We start from the raw sequence: 19,776 nt of genomic DNA on the forward strand, positions 1-19,776 counted from the left end.
TTTTCCAAACTCAGTGCACCACAAATAGAGGAAGATACAGACACAGCAGTTGTCCCCAACTACCCTGAGTATAATTTAATTGAAGTGAGAAATCTCCTGTTTAAGGTGAACGTAAGGATGAACCCCTTTCTCAGGGAGCAGGGGAAGCCCCGTGTTTGGAAATATTTTCCAGGCTAAGTGAGAAAGACCTTTTGACCGATAACGGGGTGAAAGATCAGGCGTTGCAGCTGGATTGTGGAGTTAAAGTCAGAAACAGATCTTACTGAAAGGTGGGTCAGGCTCCAGGGACCGTGATCCTGTCATCTGACTGGAGGGTGGATTACTCACTCAGTACAGACCGTGCTGCTGAAGCGTCAGGAACGTTCTCTCACCTTCTCTCCGTCTCTGCCTTTTCTCTCGATTTGCTTCTGGTTGGGATTTCGCCTTCAAAGGAGTTTCCAGTTTGACAGCCTGATTGAACTCTCTCGGATCGGCATCCAACATTTCTGTACAAAGGGAAAAATTACCGTCAGCAAAAATGGAGACAGGCAGAGAGTGAGAGAGAGACAGATAGACAGGCAGAGAGAGAGAAACACAGTGAGGGAGAGACAGGCAGGCAGAGAGTGAGAGAGAGACAGATAGAAAGGCAGAGGGACAGAGAGACTGGAGGGAGAGCGAGACAGTGAGAGAGGCAGAGAGAGAGAGAGAGAGGCAGACAGTGAGAGAGAGAGAGAAAGTGAGAGAGACTGAAAGCGAGAGAGAGAGACAGATAGGCAGGCAGAGGGACAGACAGAGAGCAAGAGAGAGACAGCGAGAGAGAGAGTCAGACAGAGGCAGAAGACTGGCACACAGAGAGATACTAAGGGCGAAGGGTAGAGAGAAAAACTGACAAGAGTCAAAGAGAAAGAGACAGAGAGAGATGGGCTGATTGAGCACTCAGCAGCCAGGGGCTGGGAATCATTCCGGGTTCCCTCCCGGTGCTCTCCCTCTGCAGATTCACAGACAAGTGTCAGCGAGTGATGTCCTGGATTTTCAACGCAAGCTTCACTGCGTCAATGTAAGGAAAGGGTTAATCAATCCTTGCCATCTCTTTAATTTCATAAATTAACTTCTAAACTTTTGAAAATCCAAGTTTTGAGCAGTTCAGGGTGGTTCTGTGATCGGGTTTCAATTTTTTCGCAATTCGCAATGTTTTGTCACAGATTCCGCAGTTAAATGGCCACAATCAAAACTAAGAACAGTAACTGGTTTATGCTGAATAATTAAACTATATTTTGGAAGTAACTCATCATCGCTCCTCAAACACTGCAATTAATCTTCTGCTTTTAATTGCGCCGCTCTCTGACCTTTCCCCAGTTTCCGAGCTCTCTCAGTCCTTGTCGCTGTTTCTCTGAGTTCTAAGCAAGTGGTCAGATTTTCTGTCCCATTCTCGTCCAGTTCCTCCACGTCCACTTCCAGGATATCTGTGAACAGCAGCATTGGGTCAGCAAAGAGGGAAGGACACACAGCCACCATGAAACTCGGCTGAGGGATTGTGTGTGAGAGAGATAGAGAAAAAAACATTCCCACTATTTCCCTTGTTTAGAATGTTCCTGCTATTCCTACAGAGTCCCTCACATACCAGGAGAACATCTCAATCTGTGCCCAGAATCCAGCAAAAGATATTTTCCACTCTCCCTGTTCAGGAATGTCATCAGGGAGCAGGTGGGAAATGAGCCCAGCCCTCCAGGCCCAGAGGTCATGACACCACCACTGCAACACAACAGTGTCAAAATTCAAGTATCAGCTTGAGGATGGTGGGGAATCAGGAACGTGCTGCCTGTCAGGGGTGAGAGAGGCAGAAACCCCCTCGTCACATTGAAGGAGTATTCACTAACAATACAAGGCGATGGGCAATGGCTGGGAAATGGGATGAGATCATTGAAATGGTTGCTTTTTGCCTGTCACCAATTCAATGGACTGAATGACTTTTATTCTGAGCTGTAGGTTCCATGAGTCTATGACAGCCTGAGAATTGTTAATTCCTTCCACATTCAGCTGTTCTCAGAGCCTGACATTCTCCCAATGGAGTGCAAGATCCAACAGAGCTCCCAGATCATTGCAGCAGTTCTGTCCAGTTCCCTGAGAGGGGTCCTGTGCCTGTGGGAATGCCTGGCTCTCTAGTGTCACAGCCTGTCCTGGGCCCAGTCAGAGTGTCTTTCAAAGAAAAACCTGACACTTATGGCACTCAATGAGCAAACTTCACTCTAGTTAAACCAGATGGAGGGAAAGGCAGCTCACTATCTCCTGGGAATGACCAATTACCCATCTAAATCCCATCTAATTCAGCAGCACTTGTTGAACTCGACAAAGCAGTTGCCATTTGATTCTTGCTCTTCAGTGGAAGGTTGCATCAGGATGTATTGCCTATTCCTGATTTGCCATTGACAAGGTATCGAGGAGCTAATTTTGGTTTAGGTCAACTCCACCATGATGTTCCGGAAGGGAAGTCCAGCATTTTGACCCAGAGAACGGAACAAACAGCTCTAGCCAGGACGGTGAGTGGCTTGAAGGGGAACTTGGAGTGGCTTGTGTTCCCATGTATCTGCTGCCTTGTCCTTCAAGATGGAAGTGGTCATGTGTTTGGAAGGTGCTGTCTGCAGGGCATCTTGTAGATGGTACACACTGCTGCTACTGAGCGTCTGTGGTGGGGGAGAGAGTGGACGCTTGCAGATATGGTGCGAATCAAGTGGCTGCTTTGTCCTGGATGGTGTCAAGCTTCTTGTGTGTTATTGTGGCTGCACCCATCCAGGCAAGTGGGGAGTATTCCATCACACTCCTGACTTGTGCCCCATAGATGATGGACAGGCTTTGGGGCTTCAGGAGGTGAGTTACTCGCTGCAGTTTTCCTATCCTCTGACCTGTTCTTATAGCCACTGTATCTATGTGGTGAGTCCAGTTGAGTTTCAGGTCAACGGTAACCCCCAACAAGTTGATGTTGGGGTATTCAGTGGTGGTAATGTCATTGCATAGCAAGGTGTGATGGTTAGATTCACTCTTGTTGGGGATGGTCTTAGCCTCGTATTTGTGTGCCATAGATGTTACTTGCCACTTGTCAGCATATGCGTGAATATTGTCTGGGGGTTGTTGCATTTGAACATGGACTGCCTCAGTATCTGAAGAGTCTTGAATGGTGCTGAACATTGTGCAATCATCAGCGAACATCCCCACCTCTGACCTTTTGGTGGAGGGAAGGTCATTGATGAAGCAGCTGAAGATGGTTGTGCTGAAGACGCTACCCTGAGGAACTCCTGCAGAGATGTCCTGGACTGACCTCCAACAACCACGACTGTCTTCCTACGTGTCAGGCATGACTCTAACCACTGGAGAGTTTTCCCCCTGATACCCACTGATTCCAGTTTTGCTAGGGTTCTTTGATGCCACACTCGGTCGAATGCACACTTGATATGAAGGGCCATCACTCCCATCTCATTTCTGGAATTCAGCTCTTTTGTCCATGTTTGAATGAAGGCTGTAACAAGGTCAGGAGTTGAGTGGCCCTTGTAGAACCCAAACTGGGCGTCACGGAGGAGGTTATTTCTGAGCAGGTGCTGTTCAATTGCACTGATGACACTTTCCATCATTTTACTGATGATTGAGAGGAGATCAATGGGGCAGTAACTAGCCAGATTGGATATGTCCTCTTTTTATGTACAAGACATAATTGGGCAATTTTCCACATCGTCGGGTAGATAACCAGCATTGTAACTGCACTGGAACAGCTTGGCTCGGGGAGCAGCAAGATCTGGAGCACAAGTCTTCAGTCTCATTGCTGGAATGTTGTCAGGGCCCATAGCCTTTGCAGTATCCAGTAACTCCAACCCTTACAAGACATCACATGGAGTGAATGAAGATTGAAGCCTAGTATCTGCAACGATGGGGACCACTGAAAAAGGCCAAGATTTTCTTTTTATTCATTTTGTGGGATGTGGGTGTCACTGGCTGGGCCAGCATTTCTTGCCCATCCTTAGTTGCCCTTGAGCTGCCTTCTTGAACCGCTGCCATCCTCCTGCTGTGATTTGATCCAGGCAGCTCGCCACCACCACCGTCTCAGGGGCAACTAGGGATGGGCAAGAAATGCTGGCATAGCCGGCAATGTCCACATCCCATAAAATGATAGATCATCAACTCAGAATTTCTGGCTGAAAATTGCTGCAAATGCTTCGTTCTTATCTTTTGCACTGATGTGCTTGGCTCTTCCATCATTGAGGATGGGGATATTTGTGGAGCCGCCTCCTCCAGTGAGTTGTTTAATTGTCCACTACCATTCACCACTGGATGTGGCAGGACTGCAGGGATTAAATCTGATTCGTCGGTTGTGGGATCGCTTAGCTCTGTGTATCACTTGCTGCTTTTGCTGCTTGACGTGCAAGTAGTCCTGTTTGGTGGCTTCACCAGGTTGATAGCTCACCTTCAGGTATGCCTGGTCCTGCTCCTGGCATGCCCTCCTGCACTCTGCATTGAACTAGGGTTGATGCCCTGGCTCGATGGTAATGATTGAGTGGGGGATATGCCGGGCCATGAGGTTACAGATTGTGCTGGAGTACGATTCTGCTGCTGTTGATGGCCCACAGCGTCTCATGGATGCCCAGTGTTGAGTTGCTAGATCTGTGTGAAGCCTGTCCCATTTAGCAGGGTGAGAGTGTCACACAACATGATGGAGATTGTATCAGTGATAATGGGAACTGCAGATGCTGGAGAATCCAAGATAACAAAGTGTGGAGCTGGATGAACACAGCAGGCCAAGCAGCATCTCAGGACCACAAAAGCTTACGTTTCAGGCCTAGACCCTTCAGCAGAGAGGGGAATGGGGAGAGGGTTCTGGAATAAATAGGGAGAGAGGGGGAGGCGGACCGAAGATGGAGAGAAAACAAGATAGGTGGAGAGAGTATAGGTGGGGAGGTAGGGAGGGGATAGGTCAGTCCAGGGAAGATGGACAGGTCAAGGAGGTGGGATGAGGTTAGTAGGTAGGAAATAGAGGTGCGGCTTGGGGTGGGAGGAAGGGATGGATGAGAGGAAGAACAGGTTAGGGAGGCAGAGCCAGGTTGGACTGGTTTTGGGATGCAGTGGGTGGAGGGGACGAACTGGGCTGGTTTTGGGATGCAGTGGGGAAAGGGGAGATTTTGAAGCTGGTGAAGTCCACATTGATACCATTGGGCTGCAGGGTTCCCAAGCGGAATATGAGTTGCTGTCAGTGAGTTTTGAGAGGATTTGTAGCTCAGGTTGAGGTTCTGGATGTGAGTTTGCTGGCTGAGCTGGAAGGTTCGTTTTCAGACGTTTCGTCACCACTCTAGGTATCATCATCAGTGAGCCTCCGACGAAGCGCTGGTGTTATGTCCCGCTTTCTATTTATCTGGTTAGGTTTCCTTGGGTTGGTGATGTCATTCCCTGTTCTTTTTCTCAGGGGATGGTAGATTGGCTCCAAATCAATGTGTTTGTTGATGGAGTTCCAGTTGGAATGCCATGCTTCTAGGAATTCTCGTGCGTGTCTCTGTTTGGCTTGTCCAGGATGGATGTGTTGTCTCAATCAAAGTGGTGTCCTTCCTCTTCTGTACGTAAGGATACGAGTGATAGTGGGTCATGTCGTTTTGTGGCTAGTTGATGTTCATGTATCCTGGTGTCTAGCTTTCTGCCAGTTTGTCCAATGTAGTGTTTGTCACAGTTCTTGCAAGGTATTTTGTAGATGACGTTCGTTTTACTTGTTGTCTGTATAGGGTCTTTTAAGTTCATTAGCTGCTGTTTTAGTGTGTTGGTGGGTTTGTGGGCTACCCTGATGCCAAGAGGTCCGAGTAGTCTGGCAGTCATTTCGGAAATGTCTTTGATGTAGGGGAGAGTGGTTACGGTTTCTGGGCCCGTTTTGTCTGTTTATTTGGGTTTATTGCTGAGGATTCGGCGGACTGTGTTCATAGGGTACCCATTCTTTTTGAATACGCTGAATAGGTGATTTTCCTCTGCTCTTCGTAGTTCCTCTGTGCTGCAGTGTGTGGTGGCTCATTGGAATAATGTTCTAATGCAGCTTCGTTTGTGAGTGTTGGGATGGTTGCTCCTGTAGTTCAGTATTTGGTCCGTATGTGTTGTTTTCCTGTAGACGCTGGTTTGAAGTTCCCCATTGGCTGTTCGCTCTACTGTGACATCTAGGAATGGCAGTTTCTTGTTGTTTTCCTCCTCTTTTGTGAATGTTATGCCAGTAAGGGTATTATTGATGGTCTTGAAGGTTTCCTCTAATTTGTGTTGTTTAGTGATGACAAAGGTGTCATCCACATAGCGGACCCAAAGTTTGGGGTGGCTGATTGAACACAGTCTGCCGATTTCTCAGCAATAAACCCAAACAAACAGACAAAACGGGCTCAGAAACCGTAACCACTCTCCCCTACATCAAAGACATTTCCGAAATGACTGCCAGACTACTCGGACCTCTTGGCATCAGGGTAGCCCACAAACCCACCAACACACTAAAACAGCAGCTAATGAACTTAAAAGACCCTATACAGTCAAATAAAACGAACGTCATCTACAAAATACCTTGGAAGAACTGTGACAAACACTACATTGGACAAACTGGCAGAAAGCTAGCCACCAGGATACATGAACATCAACTGGCCACAAAACGACATGACCCACTATCACTCGTATCCTTACATACAGATGAGGAAGGACACCACTTTGATTGGGACAACACATCCATCCTAGGACAAGCCAAACAGAGACACGCACGAGAATTCCTAGAAGCATGGCATTCCAACCGGAACTCCATCAACAAACACATTGATTTGGAGCCAATCTACCATCCCCTGAGAAAAAGAACAGGAAATGACATCACCAACCCAAGGAAACCTAACCAGATAAATAGAAAAGCGGGACATAACACCAGCACTTCGTCGGAGGCTCACTGATGATGTTACCTAGAATGGTGACGAAACATCTGAAAACAAACCTTCCAGCTCAGCGAGCAAACTCACATTCAGATGAGTTGCTGTTCCTGCAACCTTCGGGTGGCATCATTATGGCACTGCAGGAGGCCCAGGATGGACATGTCATCTAAAGAATGGGAGGGGGAGTGGAAATGGTTTGCGACTGGGAGGTGCAGTTGTTTGTTGCGAACTGAGCGGAGGTGTTCTGCAAAGCGGTCCCCAAGCCTCCGCTTGGTTTCCCCAATGTAGAGGAAGCCACACCGGGTACAATGGATGCAGTATACCACATTGGCAGATGTGCAGGTGAACATCTGCTTGATGTGGAAGGCCATCTTGAGGCCTGGGATAGGGGTGAGGGAGGAGGTGTGGGGCCAAGTGTAGCATTTCCTGCGGTTGCAGGGGAAGGTTAGGCCTCTTTGTAGGTTATGTGGAACAGTCCCTCTTCCGCACCTACACAGGCCCCAAACCCCACCTCTTCCTCCGTTATATTGATGATTGTATCGGCGCCGCCTCTTGCTCCCCAGAGGAGCTCGAACAGTTCATCCACTTCACCAACACCTTCCACCCCAACCTTCAGTTCACCTGGGCCATCTCCAATACATCCCTCACCTTCCTGGATCTCTCAGTCTCCATCTCAGGCAACCAGCTTGTAACTGATGTCCATTTCAAGCCCACCGACTCCCACAGCTACCTAGAATACACCTCCTCCCACCCAAGCTCCTGCAAAAATTCCATCCCCGATTCCCAATTCCTCCGCTTCCGCCGCATCTGCTCCCAGGATGAGGCATTCCACTCCCACATATCCCAGATGTCCACGTTCTTCAAGGACCGCAACTTTCCCCCTGCAGTGGTCAAGAACACCCTTGACCGCGTCTCCCGTATTTCCCGCAACACATCCCTCACACCCCGTTCCCGCCACAACCGCCCCCAGAGGATCCCCCTCATTCTCACATACCACCCCACCAACCTCCAGATACAATGCATCATCCTCCAACACTTCCGCCATCTACAATCCGACCCCACCACCCAAGACATTTTTCCATCCCCACCCCTGTCTGCTTTCCGGAGAGACCACTCTCTCCGTGACTCCCTTGTCCGCTCCACACTGCCCTCCAACCCCACCACACCCGGCACCTTCCCCTGCAACCGCAGGAAGTGCTACACTTGCCCCCAAACCTCCTCCCTCACCCTCATCCCAGGCCCCAGGATGACCTTCCATATCAAGCAGATGTTCACCTGCACATCTGCCAATGTGGTGTATTGTATCCATTGCACCCGGTGTGGCTTCTTCTACATTGGGGAAACCAAGCGGAGGCTTGGGGACCGCTTTGCAGAACACCTCCGCTCGGTTCGCAATAAACAACTGCACCTCCCAGTCGCAAACCATTTCCACTCCCCCTCCCATTCTTTAGATGACATGTCCATCATGGGCCTCCTGCAGTGCCACAATGATGCCACCCGAAGGTTGCAGGAACAGCAACTCATATTCCGCTTGGGAACCCTGCAGCCCAATGGTATCAATGTGGATTTCACCAGCTTCAAACTCTCCCCTCCCCCCACTGCATCCCAAAACCAGCCCAGTTCTTCCCCTCCCCCCAACTGCACCACACAACCAGCCCAGCCTGTTTCTGCTTCCCTAACCTGTTCTTCCTCTCACCCATCCCTTCCTCCCACCTCAAACCGCACCTCCATTTCCTACCTACCACCTCATCTCACCTCCTTGACCTGTCCCTCTCCCCTGGACTGACCTATCCCCTCCCTACTTCCTCACCTATACTCTCCTCTCTACCTATCTTGTTTTCTCTCCATCTTCGGTCCTCCCCCTCTCTCCCTATTTATTCCGGTTCCCTCTCCCCATCCCCCTCTCTGTTGAAGGGTCTAGGCCCGAAACGTCAGCTTTTGTGACCCTGGAATGCTGCTTGGCCTGTTGTGTTCATCCAGCTCCACACTTTGTTATCTTACAGTGGAGATTGTTCTCAATGTGAAGGCAGGACTTTGTCTCCACAAGGACTGTGCGATGGTCACTCTTACCGATACTGTCATGGACAGATGTAAATGCAGCTGGCAGATTGGTGAGGATGAGGTTAAGCATGTTTTTCCCTCTTGTTGGTTCCCTCACCACCTGCCGCAGACCAGGTCTAGCAGCTATCCTTTAGGACCTAACCAGCTTGATCAGTAGCACTGGTATCGAGCCACTGTTGGCGGTGGACATTGAAATCCCCCGCCCAGAGTACATTTGGTCCCTTTGCCATCCTCTCTGCTTCCTCCAAGTGTTATTCAATATGGTGGAGCATAGAGCATCAGCAGGAGGTTTCCTTGCCCATATTTGACCTGAAGCCCAGAGAAACTTCCTCCCAACTATATCCCACTGTGCGGTCCCCTCTGCTGGGTCTGTCCTGCTGGTGAGACAGGCCATACCCAGGGTGGTGATGGTGATGGTGGTGTTGGGGACATTGTCTTTAATGTACGATTCTGTCAGGCTGTTGCTTGACTAGTCTGTGAGACAGTTCTCCCAGTTTTGGTGCTAGCCCTCAGATGTTAGTGCGGAGGACTTTTCAGGGTCAGCAGGACCGTTTCTGCTGTTGCTGTTCCTGGTACCTCAGCTGATGCCAGGTGTCCATCTGAATTTGTTGATTTATTTCGACATAATAATAGATGACATAACTGTGGGACTTGCTCGGCATTTCAGAAGGCAGTTAAAACACATCTACATCAGTGTGGGTCTGGAGTCACGTGGGTCAAACCAGGTAAGGACAGCAGATCTTTGTCTTAAATTACGTAAATGAATTGATTATGATCCCAATTGATAGTAGTACTAGACAAGTCAGATCTCAGAGTAAAATTTGGATCAATAGAGCATTATTTTACATTTGCCTATTTGTTTACTGTGGAGGTCAGTCACTGAACATAATCACAAGAGGCTGTCAATGTACTTCTAACAGAAGAACATAAAAGTTTATTACACAAAACAAAAAAAAAAGCTATACTACACTATACAAGAACAATTTGAAATGGTCTTATTACAAATATCAGAAAGACAGACTCAGTCCTTCACGCACAGCAATAACCTCTATCAATTTTCAAACCTCAACGAAGCATCATCCTCGTCTCTACTCACTCAGCTGCCTTGGCCGTTATTAGGTTCGATTCAGCAAATGTCTGCACTCACCTGATGCTTCTTTTATACTTAATGTTTCATTCTGAGACCTTTAGACAAGCTGCTAACTCAGCTGACTTGCTACTTCAGATGGATTCCTTATGTCTTCACCTGCTTTGCAGGATCTCTTCGTCTCTGACACCTCTACAGCCTTGTGATTGGAGCTTTCTTCTAAGTAACTGAGACCTTTATGCTCCAGCCCTGATTATTATGATTTCTAATAACAACATCTCTGCTGTTAAGAGCCCCTTCTCTCTGAATGAACCTGTTTCTGGGAGCCCTTCTCTCTCCCTTTCTCTCGCTGGGAGGTAAAATTCAAATCAACAGATAACCAAGCAATTAGTTCTCCAAGTGACTGGCTCTTCATTTATCTGAAGTCACATGATTTCCTGGAAATGCTATACTTTGTTAAATCGAAGTTCAAACTGACTTTATGAGCTCTTTAAAAGAGTCAAACTTTCACAGACCTGAAGCTGAGATACATTTTTCTGTACTTTGGAATCCAAATCCACAAGTAACAATGCTTATATTTTGACCATTCAGTGCAAATGAGGTGGATTCTGTGGAAGGGTCACTTGACCCATAATTTAACTCTGATATTTCCTCCACAGGTGTTGCCAGACCTGCTGAACTTTTCCAGCAATTTCTGTTTTCATTTTGGATTTTTAAAACAACTAAAGGTCACCATAGACTCATTTTTAACTCTTGATTTTAATAATTCAAATTTCACCAGCTGTATGTGGAATTTGGACCATAAGACATAGGAGTGGAAGTAAGGCCATTTGGCCCATCAAGTCCACTCCACCATTTAAATCATGGCTGATGGGCATTTCAACTCCACTTCCCTGCACTCTCCCCGTAGTCCTTGATTCCTTTTGAGATCAAGAATTTGTCGATCTCTGCCTTGAAGGCACCCAACGTCCCGGCCTCCACTGCACTCTGCGGCAATGAATTCCACAAGCCCACTACTCTCTGGCTGAAGAAATGTCGTCTCATTTCAGTTTTAAATTTACCCCCTCTAATTTTAAGGCTGTGCCCACGGGTCCTAGTCTCCCCGCCTAACGGAAACAACTTCCCAGCATCCACCCCTTCTAAACCATACATTATCTTGTAAGTTTCTATTAGATCTCCCCCTCAACCTTCTAAACTCTAATGAGTACAATGCCAGGATCCTTAGCCGTTCATCATATGTTAATACTACCATTCCAGGGATCATCTGTGTGAATCTCCGCTGGACATGCTCCAGCGCCAGTATGTCCTTCCTGAGGTGTGGGGCCCAAAATTGGACACAGTATTCTAAATGGGGCCTAACTAGAGCTTTATAAAGCCTCAGAAGCACATCGCTGCTTTTATATTCCAACCCTCTTGAGATAAACGACAACATTACATTCACTTTCGTAATTACGGACTCTACCTGCAAGTTAACCTTTAGAGAATCCTGGACCAACACTCCCAGATCTCTTTGTACTTCTGATTTGTGAATTTTCTCACCATTTAGAAAATAGTCCATGCCTGTATTCTTTTTTCCAAAGTGTAAAACTTCACATTTGCTCACATTGAATTTCATCAGCCATTTCCTGGACCACTCTCCTAAACTGTCTAAATCTTTCTGCAGCCTCCCCACCTCCTCAGTACTACCTGCCTGCCCACCTATCTTCGTATCATCAGCAAACTTCGCCAGAATGCCCCCAGTCCCTTCATCCAGATCACTAATGTATAAGGTGAACAGCTGTGGCCCCAACACTGAACCCTGTGGGACACCACTTGTCACCAGTTGCCATTCCGAGAAAGAGCCTTTTATCCCAACACTCTGCATTCTGTCAGACAGCCAATCCTCAATGCATGCCAGGAGCTCACCTCGAATACTGTGGGCCCTCACCTTGCTGAGCCCTTATTGTGCCCTTATCCCTGGGAGCTCTGGATTACTCTGGATTACTAGGCCAGTCATATTATTGCCATCACCTCCCCCCATTGTACCTTGACTCTCGATAACGTGACCCAATTGCACCATCTCCCTCCTCCATTACCTTTTCCCAGATCCCATGTTGGTTCCTTGTTGATTTTAGCCACTTCACGAATATCTCTGTCGACAAATGAACTGTCCCCATTGTCGAGGGACTCTAACTGGAGATGAGAGATGGCTATCTCCTCTGCTGGAATCTTGCAGGAGAAGTCTTCATGAGGAAGGTTGGAGGCAGAGAAAAGGAGAAGTGTCAGAGAGAAGCACAATCACATGCAGTATCCCCCCCACTGTTTCTGCCTGGTTTTCTCGCTCTCTGTCTGTTAATCACACAGTCAGGTGTTCAGTTCCAGGCTGTGAGATCCCAGAACAGGAGTAGCCAAAACCGCATCAATCTGACTTTAAAGCCAACTATTTCCCAATTCCCTCAATGATCCCAGTTTCTGAGTCACAGTTTTCCAGGTAAATCATTCCAGTAATTATAAATTACCACAATAATTACAGCGTGTTCTTAAGCCCCTGACTCTCCCCTAAATAAGACCTTCCTAATTTACTTCACTAATCTGCTTGCAATCCCTTCAATGACTAAGCTTCCTCCCCCATCAAATCCTATCGCTTGATTCATTTCCCTGACTCTCTCACTGAAGCCTCGAAGCATCCAACAGATTTATCTTATATCCTAAGCGATCTGAAATAATCTTGGAGTGTGGCTGCTCTACGCAGACGCAGCTTTCCACAATCCTGGAAATATCAGTCAGATATTGGGACAGATACCTGACAGCACGTTGATGCTGTGTGTTTTGAAGAGGGACGCCTGCTCATCAGCTTTCCGTGGCTGCCTGGGCATCACCTTCGCATCTGGGTTTGCCTGGACCATCAGGATGTCCTGCCGTTTCCGTCTCTGCTTCTGTTTGAGCAGATTCCACTGGGAGTAAGAAAACAAATAATTATCCTGTCTCCAGAAGCAAATACTCTCAATTCTCACTCACCCCTACAAAATAGGGTTAGATACAGAGTAAAGTTCCTTGAACACTGTCCCCAAACACTCCCAGGACAGGGACAGCACAGGGTTAAATATGGGGTAAAGCTCCATCTGCACCATAATTCTATCAGTTTTAAAATAGTGATGGGAAAGTATAGACAAGATCTAAAAGTTAAAGTTGTAATTTAGAGCAGGCCAATTTTTACGGTATTAGGCAAGAATTTTCAGAAGTCGGCTGGGGGAGAAATGTTTGCAGGCAAAGGGATGGCTAGAAAATGAGAAGCCTTCAAAAATGATATAACAAGAAACCAGAGACATTACATTCCTGCTGGGGTGAAGGGCAAGGCTGGTAGGTGTAGAAAATGCTGGATGACCAGAGAAATTGAGGTTTTGGTCAAGAAAAAGAAGGAAACATACGTCAGGGATAGACAGCAGAGATCAAGTGAATCGTTAGATGAGTACAAAAGCGATAGGGTTACACTTAAGAGGAAAATCAGGAGGGCAGAAAGGGGACATGAGATAACTTTGGCAAATAGAGCTAAGGAGAATCCAAAGGGATTTTATAAATTCATGACAAAAGAGTAACTAGGGAGAGAATCGGGCCCCTTAAAGATCAGCAAGGTCGTCTATGTGTGGAATCGCAAGAGATGGGGGAAATATTAAATGAGTATTTTGTGTAGTGCTTACTGTGAAGAACGGTATGAGAGATGAAGAACGTGGGGAAATAAATCTTGAAAAGTGCCCTTATCACACTTTGTGTAAATGTTGTGGAAGTATAAAGGGTGCAGGAAAGTTTCCAAGGATGTTGCCAGGGTTGGAGGGTTTGAGCTACAGGGAGAGGCTGGATAGGCCGGGGCTATTTTCCCTGGAGCATCGAAGGCTGAGGGGTGACTTTATACGGGTTTATAAAACCATGAGGGGCATGGATAGGGTGAATAGACAAGGTCTTTTCCCCCAGGGAGGGGGAGTCCAAAACTAGAGGGGCATTGGTTTAAAGTGAGAAAGGGAAGATTTAAAAGGGACCTGAGGGGTAACTTTTTCACCCAGAGGGTGGTGTGAGTATGGAATGAGCTGCCAGAGGAAGTGGTGGGAGCTGGTACAATTACAGCATTTAAAAGGCACCTGGGTGGGGACATGGATAGGAAGGGTTGAGAGGGATGTGGGCCAAAAGCTGGTGAATGGGACTAAATTAATTTATGATATCTGGTCGGCACGGAGGGGTTGGACCAGAAGGGCTGTTTCCATGCTATGCAACTCTAAGACTTTACAGTGTCCCCATCAAACACTCCCGGGACAGGGACAGCACGCGGTTAGATAGAGAGTAAAGCTCGCTCTACATTTTATACATTGACCTCAACCTCCCAAGTATTGTCCCATCACCTGGAGAGCTGTAGAGCTGGTAAACGAATGCTAAAGGTTACAGTGAGGGTAAGCCGGCATTCAGCCATCGTCAGGCTCCTACCTGATTGTCGAGTTTCTGACGGCGCAGGTTCTGGCCATCTTCATCCATCACACTGCGGGTTGGGGCAGAAACACGGGCTGTCAGTGCACATTCTACAGGCGGAGTCTCTGAGCCAGCCCTGCAGGCAGTTCGAGACCCTTCCCCACCACCCCCTCCCTCATCCCCACCCTGACCCTGCCATTGGCAGCTCCGGCCTGCGCCGTGAGCTCTAGCGAAAAGCGAAAGATGAAAATGATGCTTTACCTCCCTGGGAGTGTCGTGGAATAAACGGAAGAATTCTCAGTCCTGGAACCCAGAGGGAGAAAGAATACAGTTAAATTAATATGCAATAAATATAGTGTAAACAACTGTTCTGAATATACAATGAATATTGATGGTCAATTAAACTGAACAGTGAGTGGGTAAAGATCCTGTGAGTGGGGCAAAACGTGGGAACACCACCCCCCTGCCAGATCCCCTCAAAGCTCCTCGCCGTCCTGATTTGGGAATAGATCGCTGCTCCTTCACTGTCGCTGGGTCACAATCCTGGAATTCCCTCCCTGAAGACATTGTGGGTGGACTGCAGCGTTTCAAGGATGAAGCTCACCTCCACCTTCTCAAGGGGCACCTAGGGATAGGGCAATGAATGCTGCCCGGCCAGCAACGCCCGCGTCTCACAAAATGAACTAAAAAAAAATCCCACAGCTCATTCAAACTTTTGCCTTGATTGCGACCCTCCTGTGTCGGAGGGTTACCATGGTTACTGCCGCTTCAGCTGGCACAAAAGCCCATGAAAACCAAGGGTATGCCAATAAGAATTTGCATTTAGATGGAACATTTACACAGTTAATGTCCTGAAGCACTTTCACTAAAGCATAAATCACCACATAAATCAGCCTCTGAGCAATATTCAATTTCAGGAAGGTGACTAAAATCACGGTGATAGGTTTTAAGGAGCCGCTTGCAGGAGCAGGCAGGGGAAGGGGGAGTGATAATGGGAACTGCAGATGCTGGAGAATCCTCTCTGATGAAGGGTCTAGGCCCGAAACGTCAGCTTTTGTGCTCCTGAGATGCTGCTGGGCCTGCTGTGTTCATCCAGCCTCATATTTTATTATAGGGGAAGGGGGAGGAGAGGTTTAGGCCCAAGCTGCTACAGAAAGGATGACCATCGGCCAATAATTAAACTCCAGGTTGTGAAGGTGCAAAGGCTCAGAGGTGTTTCCAGGCACAGGAACATGCAGGGGTTTGAAAACAGAGGGGAGAGAATTGGCTAAAAGGTCGATGTTAGTGAGCACAGGGGTGGTAGGTGAGGGGAACGAATTGGTCGCAGGATTACAGAAACGCTGAAATTTCGAGAGGGTAATCAATCTTGGCTCGGTCAGGACAATAGTCGAGTGTGGAGGCATTAATGACAATGGGTGAAAATTATAGCAGTCAATGAACTGAGGCAGGGTAGAGATAGAAGATTCTGAAAATGCAGGCTTCCTGAGAGAGATTTTATATGATTGACAGATTAGCTCAAAGTGAAATATCTTTCACGAAGTCCTCCTAACTGCCAAATGAACCTGCCTGTTAACCTTAAGAGAATCCAGGACTAGGATTCCCAAATGCCTCTGTGCTTCAGATTTCCAAAACCTTTCCCCATTTTGAAAATAGTCTATGCCTCTACTCTTCCTCCCAAAGAGCATAATCTCACACTTTCCCATCTACCATTTCTCTGCCCACTTTCATAGCCTGTCCAAATCCTTTGCACTACCTGTTCTTCCTCCTATCGCTGTGTCATCAGCAAACCTAGCAACAATTCTCTCAGTTCCTTCATCCAGATCGTTAATGTAAAATGCAGATAGCTGTGGTCCCAACATGAATCCCTGCAGAACTCCACTAGTCACCGAATGGCATCCTGGAAAAGACCCCTTTACCCCCACTCTCTGCCTTCTGCCAGTCAGCCAATCCTCTATCCATTCCCTAGATATCTAAAAGGCAAGAGAGAGGTTTTTTTTAAGAAGGAATATAATTTCAATATTCCCTAAAGATAGAAAAATCTTCAGGTGGAATGCCAATGAGTAGTTAAAGATATTATTCATAGGGTCAATACAAATGAAATTAAGTTAGACAGCACTTTTATGGCCGACTGATATATTCAGAGAAAAAAGGCTACACTTTATGTGAAACCGACAGGTACAAATATTCAGATACTCTGAATACAATATTCCGATAAACAGAATATGCCTTCATATCATTTTGTTTTTGAAGAGATTCTTATCTCCCATTCCAATTATTCTTCTTTATAACTACTGCCTTTAGTTTCTCTTTATCTATTTGCTTCTGCCTCAGGTAGTAATTCAGACACTATTGCCTTTTTCATTTTTCTTTGAAAATTTAGCCCCTAGCAGCTCATATTCCCTGGGGAGAACGTCTTTCCGCTTTCTACTTGTATCATTGGTAACTACACGGACCATGACAATTTGTTCTTTCCCCTCCCACTCCAAATTCCTCTGCAGCCCAGATGAGGTAGAGTCATAGAATGATACAGCACGGAAACAGACCTTTCGGTCTAGATAGAGAAACTAAGAACTGCCGATGCTGGAGTCTGCGATAACACAGTGTGGAGCAGGATGAACACAGCAGTCCAGGCAGCATCAGAGGGGCAGGTCCCGACCCAAACATCAACTTGCCTGCTCTTCTGATGCTGCCTGGACTGCTGTGTTTCTCCAGCTCCACACCTTGTTATTTCAGTCTTGATATCCTGAACCTGGGTACCAGGTAAGCAACATCAATCCTGGCCACAGAGAACAGTGACTATTCCCCTGACATTACTGTCCCTGATCACAACTACACCTCTTTTCTCCCACTCCCTTCTAGAATGGCTCCCTGACCCACATTCCTATGGTCACTTTGTTCATCCTTCCTGCAGCCCCAGTGCTTACCCACACAGGGAGCAAGAATCTCAAACCTGTTGGACACGCTCAAGGTAACAAAGTGTGAAGCTGGATGAACACAGCAGGCCAAGCAAGGTCTCTGACGAAGGGCCAAGGCCCGAAACGTCAGCTTTTGTGCTCCTGAGACGCTTCTTGGCCTGCTGTGTTCATCCAGCTCACATTTTGTTATCTTGGATTCTCCAGCATCTGCAGTTCCCTCTATCACAGACACGCTCAAGGGCTGAGGTTCCTTCAGCACTATCTTCAGGATCCCTGGAACGGCCTCGCTGATAGCCACACCCTCCTGTCCCTGTCCAATGACCCAACTCAAGGCAGTTAATCTAAGGGGTGAAACACAGCGTCCGCGCAACTCTGCCCCTCCCAAGTGTGTGGCAGTTTTTGAAGCTCAGGCTGCAGCTCATCACCTCTGAGCTGGAGAAGGGACGGAGTCAGTCCCTGGTAACTAAGGTTAGAGGCAAGGCTAAAGGCGATATTTCATTGGTGACAATTTGTGAACGCGCAGTGGAGGGTGTGGGAAGCACAGTGAGAGCGAGCAGAGGCAGCGCCAGGACGGAATGGTACTACAGGACCGGATGGTAAAAGCTGTGTTATTTTCCTATCATTCTTTTGATAGAGTTCAGCGGCTGCTGGAGGAGCTCCAGCACCTTCGAAGGCGCAGGTTTTGAAGTTGGATGGTCGATCAGAGCAGCTGCGAGAGCCACAGCAGCCTGTGCAGGGGAAAACAAGGCGTGGAGCTGGGTGAACACAGCAGGCCAAGCAGCATCAGAGAAGCAGGAAAGGCTGATGTTTCAGGACTAGACCCTTCTCTCTTTCTACACCGTGTTATCTCGGATTCTCCAGCATCTGCAGTTCCTACTGTCTCTGCCCAGGGGAAAGGTCGCCCAGGTCAGGAACCTCTCTCTCTCTCACTGTTAGGCTGATGGATTGGAGCAGGCAGCTGAAAGCAGATTAAATCTTGCAGCAGCTGTTAACTCGCGGGATGGTAACCCAAAGAGAAGCTGCTGCAAGAATCATAAGTGCGACAGCCTCCGGCCTCAAGCTTTCAAAGCCCCTTTCACTGTCACTGCAAATACCACCCAGTGAGCCCGTCCAGTAAGCAGCCCGGTGCGAGCCGCTCATCCTGGCTCAGTAGCAGAAGCAGAAAGTTCTGGCAGCATCTGTGGTGTGAGAAAGAGTGAAGGTGTCGAGTCCGATTAAGGCTTTTACCATTTTTACGTTAAGGAGGAGCCCGCACTCCTGACAGTGTCAGTACATTGCTGCCTCACAGCTCCGGGAGCCCAGGTTCGATTCCAGCCTCGGGCCACTTTCTCCCCGCGTCTGTGTGGGCTTTCTCCGGGTGCTCCGATTTCCTCCCACAGCCCAGCAGCGCACCGGTTAGGTGGCCTGGGGAAGGAGAGAGTGCGTCTGGGTGGGACGCTCTTCGGAAGGTAGGTGGGGATTCGTTGGGCCGAATGGCCTGGTTCCACACTGTAGGGATTCTGTGAATCTCGGAGACTGTTCTGGCACTTTAAATCGGACAGGACACACCGCTGCTGTTGGTGTAGTCAGTGATTTAAAACACCAGCATCACAGTCCCTGAACCCCCGGGGAAAGGGGAGTTGTGAGGTTGGGTGCGTGCTGCAGGACGGAAGGTACCAGCCAGTGGGCTCGGTTTGGTGGGTACACCCGGTTGGGGTAGAGTCCGTCAGGAGTTAGACCAAGTATTTAACAATCACCACCCCCCCCCCCCCCCAATCCCTATCCCACTCTCACCGCATATGGACGGGAAACTGCACCTTCCGGCGGGATCCGTTCCTAAATCCCGGCAGCATCGACCCTCTCGCCCCGATTCCTCCAGCTCCGGCTCGGGCCGCACGGACAGGCTGAAGGCTTAGGGGGGAGCGGGGGAGGGAGTATGGAAGGAGCTGCTCAGGAATCTAGTCTAATCCCCGGAAATGCTGACATCCAAAACCGAACGCAATCCGCTTCCCGCGGGGACAGCACCGCCACCCGACACACAGCCCCCTCCCCATCGCACACCCACCATCCCACACCCAGCCCCTCCCCATCGCACACCCACCACCCCACCATCCCACACACAGCCCCCTCCCCATCCCAACGCCACACACCCCACACCCACACACAGTCCCCTCCCCGTCCCACCAACACACACCCACCATCCCACACCCACACACAGCCCCCTCCCCATCCCACCCCCACACACCCCACCATCCCACACACACACACACCACCATCCCACACCCACACACACCCACCATCCCACACCCACACACACCACCATCCCACACCCACACACAGCCCCCTCCCCATCCCACCCCCACACACCCCACCATCCCACACACACACACAGCCCCCTCCCCATCCCACC

At 48.4% G+C, this 19,776-nt stretch overlaps 1 protein-coding gene across 4 annotated transcripts in view; it reads right to left on the reverse strand.

Moving 5' to 3' along the window:
• The window catches only part of LOC125447045 (tubby protein-like), a 60,159-nt gene that overhangs the window by 32,776 nt on the left and 7,607 nt on the right, over positions 1–19,776 (reverse strand). For 2 of the 4 annotated variants that reach the window (XM_059640651.1, XM_059640650.1), the window contains exons 1-7: positions 19,161–19,303; positions 14,734–14,775; positions 14,491–14,542; positions 12,821–12,971; positions 12,114–12,260; positions 1,326–1,442; positions 372–485 (exon numbers count right to left, since the gene is read on the reverse strand). In XM_059640651.1, coding sequence (XP_059496634.1) covers positions 372–485; positions 1,326–1,442; positions 12,114–12,260; positions 12,821–12,971; positions 14,491–14,542; positions 14,734–14,775; positions 19,161–19,219 — 682 coding nt within the window. In that variant the 5' untranslated portion in view covers positions 19,220–19,303. Of the gene's footprint in view, positions 1–371; positions 486–1,325; positions 1,443–12,113; positions 12,261–12,820; positions 12,972–14,490; positions 14,543–14,733; positions 14,776–19,160; positions 19,304–19,776 lie in introns of those variants that run through there. The other 2 variants (XM_059640648.1, XM_059640649.1) reach the window with 2 other exon arrangements.

The sequence above is a fragment of the Stegostoma tigrinum genome, chromosome 38 (genome assembly GCF_030684315.1).
Source record: "Stegostoma tigrinum isolate sSteTig4 chromosome 38, sSteTig4.hap1, whole genome shotgun sequence".
Classification (NCBI taxonomy): Eukaryota; Metazoa; Chordata; class Chondrichthyes; order Orectolobiformes; family Stegostomatidae; genus Stegostoma; species Stegostoma tigrinum.